General features: G+C 37.1%; 1 protein-coding gene across 6 annotated transcripts; it reads left to right on the top strand.

Moving 5' to 3' along the window:
- The first annotated feature begins 1,017 nt into the window (after positions 1-1,017).
- Positions 1,018-9,325, top strand: LOC113717257 (protein FAR1-RELATED SEQUENCE 9-like). 6 transcript variants are annotated; one of them, XM_072070523.1, is made up of 4 exons: positions 1,023-1,295; positions 3,530-4,589; positions 4,770-5,381; positions 7,484-7,918. In XM_072070523.1, the coding sequence occupies exons 2-4, from the start codon at positions 3,819-3,821 to the stop codon at positions 7,649-7,651; spliced, it is 1,551 nt and encodes a 516-aa protein (XP_071926624.1). In that variant the 5' UTR covers positions 1,023-1,295; positions 3,530-3,818; the 3' UTR covers positions 7,652-7,918. The 6 variants fall into 6 exon arrangements, with proteins under 6 accessions (XP_071926625.1, XP_071926624.1, XP_071926623.1 ...); XM_072070522.1 differs by adding an exon at positions 7,975-9,325 and having other exon boundaries at positions 1,024-1,295; positions 3,530-5,381; positions 7,484-7,680; XM_072070521.1 differs by having other exon boundaries at positions 1,024-1,295; positions 3,530-5,381; positions 7,484-7,680; positions 7,896-9,019.
- The last annotated feature ends 939 nt before the right edge of the window (positions 9,326-10,264 follow it).

Genomic DNA, 10,264 nt, shown 5'->3' with positions numbered 1-10,264 from the left:
TCTGATTCCTCGGTTAGAATCACTCCAGCACCATCCAAGTACCAGGCAAGAGAAACAGTGTGCAGAATATATCATATTTTTTGTATGGAATTTAGGGAAAAAAAAATAACCTTATTGAGTTCGACTAGAACTTGCTCGATGTTAGCATCTGATTCCTAAGTTGGAATCACTCCAGCAGCATCTAAGTATTAGGGAGGAAAAAGAGTATGTAGAATATATCATATATAACTCCAGTCTTCTCTATTTAATTCTCTATTTTCTTTCTCATACATCTTTTTTTTTTTCCTTTCAAATTTATTTATTTATTTTCATCGATTAAATGTGTACTACTGTCACCAACAAAATTGTCATACACACAATCGCTGATTTTTACCCATCTCGGTGTCCATTCTTAATTCTCTGTCTTCCACTATTAAAGAGCTTTTTTGCGCCCATTTTTGTTTTCAATTTTTGGCAAGTATTAGCAAATTGAAATTGTCAAATAATAGAATGATTGATGATTTTGTTAGTAAATTAGATGGAGATGGAGATGAAGATAGCGACAATGATTAAATAAAAATTATACTATTATGGTTGTTATGAAAAAAAAAATTCCTAACATATTTATAACCGTACTGTATTTCTATTTTTTTATTTACAATTATTAGTGATGATATTCCTACAAAGACAGAATTTGATTAATCCCGTGCTAATGAAGTGTATTGGGTGCTGGTATTAGTGGTGATGATTTAAATTATGTTGGTATTAGTTGTGATGATATGAGATTGTAGGTAAACTTTCAGGTATTTGACGTGGCATTTTTAGTTGATTCAATGATTTGCAGAGTGGAAGGAGCAAAGGTAAGCACTTGCTTAGTGGTGATTTAGATGTTGTGAATTATAACCCAAGAGTATTCTAGAATTTTTGAGAAAAAGTATTGGGCCTACAATGTTAATTAAACAATGAAAATATGGTAGGTGGGTGTAATTTTTAAAACTCAAAGGGAACATTCTGAAATTATGTAAAACCTCAGGGAAGGTATGTAAAATTGTCCCAAATATTTTTGGTCGGTCTCAGTCCTCCTGCCTCCTACCTCCGGCCCGCCGCGCCTGTGGCTGAAGAATTGGCACTCACTACCACCCTCCGTCCTCCTTCCTTCCTCTACTCTGTCCGTCTGTCTCTCTCTGCTCACTTTCTCTGAAGAAGCCAAGGAGCTCAGCTCACTCCTCTCTCTCTCTCGGCGCTACATTCAGAATTCTAGTACTAATTGTCAATTCTAAAGACCCATTTTCGAGCTCCGCCCTGCAAATATTCACGTAAGTTCCAATTTTGCATTGCATATTTAATTGAAGCATCAACTCTAGTAGCGTTTTGATTTGAATGGCTGAATTTGGGACTTTTTTGAATTTTTGTTTATTCATTTTTTTGTTTTAATTTTCTTTTTATGAAAGGGGAATAAATGCTGCAGTGAAAACAGGTCCTTTGTTTGACGCAACATGACATGCTTACATAGCCTAGAACTGATCCTACAATTCCCCGTATGCAATCACAGAAAGTCCCAGCTTGTTTAGTTCTCTCAAATTTCTTCACCTGTAATTACATCAGGCACAAAGAACGATATTGTTAAGCGAAGAAATGGAACTAGCTAGAGGGTTCTTTAAAAATAAAAAATTTCTGACATATAACTTGCTCTTAATCCTAGCATAAAACTACTAGAAATGTAATGTGTACCTAAGCTGAAAAAAGCTTTTAGCTTTTCAATCCTATTAAAATAAACTGGAAAGCTACTGACTTCCGAGGGCAGTTGCGTTTGCTTATTTGTTCTCCTGTGCAACGGGGATCCATTGGCATATTGGAGCATTTCTCTTTGTTTAGTACACGGTATAGCGAGGAAGTGGAAAGGAGAAGTAATGTTATTCTAGTTTTCTGTGTAGACTTGATAGGCCACTTAGTGTTAAGTCGTGCTTTTTGGAAACATGACATGATATCAAATGGAATTGAAGAGAATTACGTATTTGTAAAACAAAGAAGGTGATGGTTCGATGTTTTAGACATTGATAATTCTGTGAAGGAGATATACGTCAATTTGTTTTCTCTTCTGCTTGTTTCTTGCACGGTCACAACTGAACGAATGTATCCAATTTGGATGGACAAAAGGTGCATGTGAGTTTCAGCTTCCAGCATCTCTTCAAGTTACCTATGTGGAACCTGATTCTGTATTCTTTAAATTCTGATGCTTATTCCTGATAAATGTTTACTTTTCAGATGAAAGAATTGTCATATTCATCTGCACAGGGGCCGGTTCGATGAGTTAGTTAATATGAAAGATTTCTCTACATCTGTCATACAACTTTCTTCCCTAGTTTCTTCTTTTGAAATTCTTTGAGACACTAGTTAATATGAAGAAAGGAGGTCGAACGTTTCAATGATTTGGTTGTGATCTTAATTTATGGCATGCTATCACTTATTTAATCTGGTTTCTAATTAGCCTAAAGTGATTGCACGCTGCTGAACCACAGAGGCACCTCATCCCTACACTACTGGACTAGTTACTCCCTCCTCACCTGTCACAGATCCTTGAAACACCTCCAACTCAATCTTGTTAGTGTAAAACACCTCATTCCCCTTTTTCACAAACAGGAACAACTCTCTCTCCCCATGGAAGCGAGAAATCTCCCTAATTTTTCTCCCACCTTGTTCATAACCCTAGTATGTTTCAAATATCTAAATTGATGCCTGTGAAATTTAAATAAGTTTTGCTTCTTGCTTTCCGTGACATATGCATAATCACAGTGTTTCAGTTTGAGTGAGAAAAACTGTGGGATATGGTTTTAGCATTGCTGTTGATTATTTTGTTTTAGCCTCCTTTTGATTTGAAAAGTAGGCACTGTTCTCCTTCCATCAAAATTCAGAGCTTTATTGGTTCTAGTACTTGGTTTGTCTAGTACATAGTCCTTTTTACCCATTGTGATATACCTCAGTTTTACTGTGTCCACTTTGCAGTTGAATTTGGAGATTAGAGAGATAATTAAATGAATATCAGCAGGAAAAACCTATGTTACATTACATGGACTCGGGTGCGGGGTCGGATATGGGTTCGTGTCAAAGTGTCAGATTCGCATATTTGAAAATTGTAGGATCCGGAGATATGTGTCTGATTTTGGGTACAGGTGCGGGGTTTTTAGAAATAAATTATTCTAAAATTTATGCACAATGATATATAAAGTGTATTTTAATAAAAAAAGTTCATTTAAATGTACACTTAGGTTGAAAAGAACCATAAGCTTGGTCAGAAAGGGTAAAATTTTCAAGTATGAGGGGCTGACATTATATAAAAAAAGTGCAAAATTGTAAAGAGATTAAGCTACTTGTTGAAAATGATAATTAAAGTCAAAACACAGGGATTTAGTTGCAAAATAAATATCATTGTCAAACCCTATATTCCTCCTCCCTCATTCAGCCTCAGCGGTGCGGGTGCTGTCACCTCATTTTACAGAACAGAGCACCTCTTTCTCCATTTAATTAACAAAAAGCCACTCTTTACTCTCAGATGCCATCATTGCTACAATCCCATATGCGCCAATGGAAGAGAATCAAAGCTGCCGGTATGGTATTAATCGAGCAAAAACACAATACAGCAGGCAGGCAGGCAGGCAGGTGTCATGAGTAGTTTTGTATTCAAATCTCTAGCAGCCACAGAGCCACCCTTCTTCCTCTTTCACTCTCTCATTCTCATGTCCATCTCTTATCAACATCACTATCTTGCAGCACATCTGTGAAGTTTTGACCATATTAGGTCAGGTACAGGTACGGATTCTTCCGTACAAGACCCTCGGTGAATGGCGAGTCCGCGTAACATAGGGCAAAACTACAAGACCCTTGGCGGCGGCGGCGGTGGTCAGTATGTGTTGGACTATCTGAAGCGAATGCAAGCTGAGAAACCTTGTTTCTTTTATGCAATTCAGGGAGTTGATGACCTCTCCAATGCAAATGCAAATAATGTGAATGTGAATAATGTGTTTTGGGCTGATGCAGCTTCCAAGGCCAACTACATCTATTTTGGGGACGCTGTTAGACTTGACACTTCTTACAGGTCCAAACGCTATAGACTACCACTTGCTACCTTCACCGGCCTCAATCATCACGCACAACCTGTTCTGTTTGGCTGTGCATTGCTCTTCAACGAGTCCCAGAGCTCCTTTATTTGGCTTCTTCAGAATTGGGTTCGAGCTATGTCTGGACACCATCCTGTCTCCATCACCACTGATCTTGATCCCCTCATCAAGATGGCTGTTGAGCATGTTCTTCCAAATGTACGTCATCGTTTTTGTAGTTGGAGCATATTCAAAGAAACCCAGGAGAAGCTAGCTTCTGTTTGTCAAACAAAAACAAAAACAAAAACAAACCCTGCATTCGAGTTCGAGATGGAGTTTAAGAAGTGCATCAATGAAGTTGAGACAATCGAGGAGTTTGAGTCATGTTGGCTCTCACTTCTAGATAGATGTGCTTTGACGGATAATGAATGGCTTCAGTCACTTTACAATGCTCGCCATCACTGGGTGCATGTCTACATGCGAGACACCTTCTTTGGGGACCTTTCCATGGCCGAGGCAAGTAGCCCTGTAAACTCTTTTTTTGACGGTTTTGTGAATGCATCCACTACCATACAGTCATTGATTAAACAATGCGACAAAGCTATAACAAGCTGGCATGAAAAAGAATTAAAGGCAGATTTGGATACTATTAATATAACCCCCGTGCTGAAGACACCCTCTCCCATGGAGAAACAGGCTGCTAATCTCTACACAAGGAGAATATTCATGAAATTCCAAGGGGAGCTTGTTGAGACTCTTGCTAATCCTGCTACTAAAATTGATGACTCTGGAACAGTCGCAGCATATCGGGTGGCCAAATTTGGTGAAGAGCACAAAGCTCATATTGTTAGCATCAATGAACTTGAGATGAAAGCCAACTGTAGCTGTCAGATGTTCGAATTTTCGGGAATAATTTGTAGGCATATATTATCGGTGTTTAGGGCAAAAAATGTCCTCACTCTGCCTTCGCAATATATTTTGAAACGATGGACAAGAGATGCCAAGAGTGGTGTTGGAGGTGTTGGGGATGAAATCATTCCTGAGTTTTCAAGCGATTCTCAGGAGTCCTTGACTTCTCGTTACAATAATCTTCGCCAAGAGGCTATTAAGTTTGTAGAAGAAGGGGCAAAATCCATTTATATTTATAATGTGGCGATGAATGCTCTACAAGAGGCTAGAAAGAAGGTTGCTACTGCAAAGAAGAAAAAGTTCGACGCCACACAGGGAAGCCTTGAAGCTAATGGATGCAATCATGAGATTCATGCAGGGGAAGATAATCAATCAAAAACCTGTACACATCTTTCCTTGGTGAGATTATACAGTTTATTTGTTATCTTCTTTTTCATTTTTGTACAAAAAGGATTTTCTTTCAAGATTTTGATCATTTTTCTTCTAGCTTTGAGAACAAAGGTCATGTTTAATGCCTTCATTAGTACTTTAAAATGGTTCTGCTCCAATGCCCCCCCTAAATTGAGTGACACTAACTTCACTTCTCTAACTTGAGTATGTTACTTGTATTTATATTGTGAAAAAAAAGATTACTTTACATGTTTTGTCTAAATTTACTCTATTTTATTAGCAAAACCATGAATTGTTTTACTAGAATAATGAATATATGAAGAATATAATTCTGTTCCTAGGTGTTGGGTTTATGTTATTGGGGCGACTAGAATGTTAAGTGCAGCCCAAAAGTTAAATAATTTACTTATGGCCCAGACCCTAAAAGCTGATCTACCTTTGAGGAAAAAAAAAAAAAAAAGAAGAGAGAGAGAGAGATAGAGAGAAACCAGATACAATGTCTCCTCAAAACAATGGGCTGCATGGAGAACTAATGGTGGTTTTAAACAAGTGTAAAGATTGTTATGCCATTTGTCTTAATCCTATAGCCCAAACCTCTCTATAAATAGCCATCTCTCCCCACACTTCCTCTTCTTTCCCCCTCCCTCCCTCCAGTTTCCTTGTTGTTAGACAAAGAGATAGGGCCAAGAGAGTAAAATCATGGGGAAGAAGAGTTGTTCACTTGATGTGAGTTTCCAATCTTTCTTTTTAAAATGTTTTATCAATATTTAAGCATGTAACGTAGAGAATGTATATAGTTTTATGCACATATAGATACATAGTATAAGTGTATACTCGTATAGTTGTGGCTTGGGAAATGATGTGAGTTTGCTGTTTTTCTGAGTCGATGATGTAACCTGGAGCTTATGGATCTTGAATTCACATTTTGTATTTTGTTTTGTAACTGGAGTATTTAAGTACTGATATTGATGTTTTAATTGGTAAACAGAGTATGTGAACGCAATTTTTGTGTGACTAGATTGGTGACTTCCATGAACAATGCCTTTTTGGATGTATTCCATCATGGCAATACTAGCTGCTGCAAGATTGAATCATATAGAACATATGTATTGTTATAGCCTTGTATATGTGGAAGATTCTTCTTAGCCACTAAATCAATGTGTATTAATCGGGTTAAGGATTATGACTTTTGAAATTTAAGTCTCCAGCCAAGAGAACTATCAATGAATTGTGGTGTACCGTGAGTTATTGATCTAGAAGGTGATATGAGATTGTTATTAAGTGTCCATCAGCCAGTGGTTCAGCTTTGGCTGCAAATTTTCGTTATAATTGCCTTAGTTACAAGGGGAATTTTAGGTAAGGCAAGATCGATTGAAGATTGTTAAAGATCTCAATTTTACTTCAATTAGGTGCCAGGTCAGCTGTGCTAGTGTATTTACAAATGAACAACTTATTCTGGGAGGATGTATCAGACACTTCGTACACCTTTTAGAAGATTTCTTTGTGGCTAAGTTGGATGCCATTGGCTTCAGCAATTGAATAATTGTCACATTGATGTCAATTTTGAATTAAAGAGATTCTAAGGCAAGCCTCTTGATTACTAATTGTCATTGTAAAAAACTTTGAGTGCCTGTCAGATGAAGATGTTTGCTACAAGGATTTATATGAATTCAGATACATGAAAAAGTTAACCAATTGTATTTGGTGATGAAAGGGTAAGTTTGTTGTGGTGTCATTTTTGAACTTGTTCAGTGAAGGCATATTCAACTCCATTAGCGCAAGTTCTGAAGTATAAGATCTTCATTTCAATTGGTTAACCGTACGTATCAGGGTTGTATTTATTTCTTATGGAAATTTTGTTCGCAAAATGATAGTCAGCCTCTCGATTATCTATGAAAATGGGTATACCGTGCTCTTATTATTTTCTTGCAAGCCACAAACTTTTCAGGGGTTTGATATCAATGTAATTGAAAGCCAGTGAATAGATTATTCTCACCCCTGAATGGATAAAATAATCTGATAATGCATTTAAATTATTAGCTTGGATTCTGAAGCCATTGAGAGCTTAGTAAGTTGTTGTCTAATTGCAACTATAACATCTTTGCTTTCAGGTTGAGAAGGAGAAGAAAATCAGGGAACTAACAGCTGAGTTGCAATCCACAAATCAGCGATGTGAAGTTTATCGTGCAAATCTTCTCGCCGTTCTGAGAGACATGGAAGATCAAAAGCTAAAGCTATCAGTTAAAGTACAAAATGCTCGGCTTAGCTTGAAAGAGTAAACATGTTGGCCTTCTTTTGCTTTCAATAGGTAAGAGGAAAAGGCAAATTTATATGAGAGGTTGCTCGTGTAGTTGTCTCTGAGATTCTCTTTTTGGGTTGTACATTTGATAGTGCAGATAGTACAGCTTGGTAATCATTAAAACATTAAATATTAGGGCTGGATTCTCGATATCTTGAATGTTTAGGTGTATGACATTAAAATGGTGGCCAATCATCATTTTTACGCCAATGTATATATTACAGGTGAAAGATCTGATTTATTGGAAGATTGCAGACCAAAAAGCTGATCTGTAATTGGCTAAGAATGTTATTCATTTTACAGCTTGGCAAGATTGAGTTTGATGATGTTTGAGGTACAAATAATTGGGAGAGAGAGAGTACCTCTCCTCACAATTGCCTTATTCGATCCATTATGACGAATGCCTCTCTTGGCTGTTCTTCCTCCAAAAGTTAAGAAAATTGAAGGTTCCCTTAGCATTAAAGAGACAAACGGTTGCCAGAGGAGTTGTCTACGCTCGCTCTCTATACGGAAGGCATTTGCTAAATGAAATCTTCTCACAAAAGTAGATCTTCAGTTTCATTAGAGATTGTAATTTCCCTGACCACCGAAGTCCCCTTGGATCTTTTGGGAATTGCCTTAACATGTGAAGCAGGAACTCTGATAATACGAGACCAACAAAGTGCCACGGAATCGGTCTCACTGGGTAGCAAACCTCCTCCAGTTGAAGTTGTTTCTGTAGAAGAGGGAGAAGAAGTTGAGCAGAATGCTGGAAGCCCAAGTAGAGAAAGTAGAAGCTGTTGCAACTCCATCGTGTATTCATGAATGTTGCTGGTGCATCTGCTGACTATATTTGTGTTGAAGTTGTTTCTGTAGAAGAGGAAGAAAAAGTTGAGCAGATTGCTGGAAGCCCAAGCAGAGAAAGTAGAAGCTGTTACAACTCACATCGTGTATTCATGAATGTTGCTGGTGCATCTGCTGACTATATTTGTGCAAGAACTTTCCAAAGCAGTCGTGGATTACCTGATACAAGAACTTTCCAAAGGAGTATTTTGGAGAAAAGGTGTTCTAGTCTAAACAACACTTCTGGCATGACATCGCGACCAAAAGGATTGTGTAAACCATAGAGGTGCTTGCCCCCCTGACTGAGCCCAAATGCCACATTTTTTTGCAATGAAATGACAATTATAGGTGCCTCATCTTTAACACAGCTACAACCTTGAAATTTGGTACTGTTATTGCAGCAATTTTAACGCAACGGTTGTCCGGGCAACTCCAACCGTGCATGGCTGGTGGTAGCTCGCATGTTTTCTTCTTGGTGAACAAAGATAATTTTTTGAGGTAGTCACCATTGAATCTTCGATGTTCATGAAGGCTGCGTCGGTCTGCAAGGAGCAGGAAAGTGGTGGTGGCGCCTTGGTGCTTCAATGTTGGCGCTGATGGGCTTGGTTCTTTCGTTTTGTGTTTCTGAAATCTACAAATGGTGGTTGAATTAATTCCTGTCTTTTACCTTTGAGCCTAGCAAGGACTACTACAATTCAAAGGGGCTACTTTCCTCTTTGGCTTGTTGTAGAGTTTTAGTGAGAATACACATTTTCACTGAAATGACAATCATGAATTTTAGACTAAAAATGTATCCTCGTAAAGAACCACGAATTTGAGATGCATTATTTTCCATTTATATTATTGTCATTGCTGGTAAATACACACAATATCAATAAGTCATTCCTTTATAATGTTGAATTAGTAATGGGAAACTACATATTGAATTATGGCAAATTCTTATGAGGAGCTTATGCCAACTAGTATCAAAACTCGAAAGAAAGAGTATTCAAAAGTGTATAGTTGATTAATGGTAAGTGCTTGCATGGTACGTAAATGGTGATTGATTTTCTGCGTTGCTGAGTGGTAAGTGCTTATGTGGTACAGTCTAGTAGTCGTTGGTGAGACGCTTCACCTGTAATTGATAGATCACGGATTCGAGTCATCAAATGTCACGGGTTCGAATCATCAAGGGAGGTAAGTGGGAATCACTCTTGAGTGATTTTCTTAAAATAAGAGTACAAATGTAGTAGGATCTTATATTATTTAAGACAATTTAAAAAAAATATTTTGAAAATGTATTATGCTGTAATGTATAAAACCTAAAACTAAACCAGCACTCTTTGCAATGGAAAAAGAAAAAGAAAAAAAAGAAGTTTTTTTTTTTTTGGGTACTTTTTGAAAGATAAATTTACACTTTTTTTTTTCCCCTTTCACCACTTACTACTTTTTCCATGATATTTTAACTAGAAAATGGAAACATTTGTAATTTATATTTTTATGGAGATGTGATTGCAGTAGCTTGGGGAAGAATAGACAACATAAAAAGTTAAATTGCAATCCAGAAAGTTGTTTTCATCATAACAACAATGATGAAGGTATATATATATATGTTTTTGTTTTAGTTTTTTATTTATTCGTGTGAAATATCTATATTTGGTCACTTGTTTAAAATAATATAAAATATACATTTATATATATCTCACATTTGATTAGACTCGATCGAGCTCAAAATAAACTCGATTAGGCTTGACAAGCACAGATTCGAATTCGAAGTCGATTAATGCAAAAT

Source organism: Coffea arabica, chromosome 11c (genome assembly GCF_036785885.1).
Source record: "Coffea arabica cultivar ET-39 chromosome 11c, Coffea Arabica ET-39 HiFi, whole genome shotgun sequence".
In the NCBI taxonomy this organism is placed as follows: domain Eukaryota; kingdom Viridiplantae; phylum Streptophyta; class Magnoliopsida; order Gentianales; family Rubiaceae; genus Coffea; species Coffea arabica.
The sequence above is the reverse complement of the archived record's forward strand: the minus strand, read 5'-3'. Positions and strand labels throughout refer to the sequence as shown.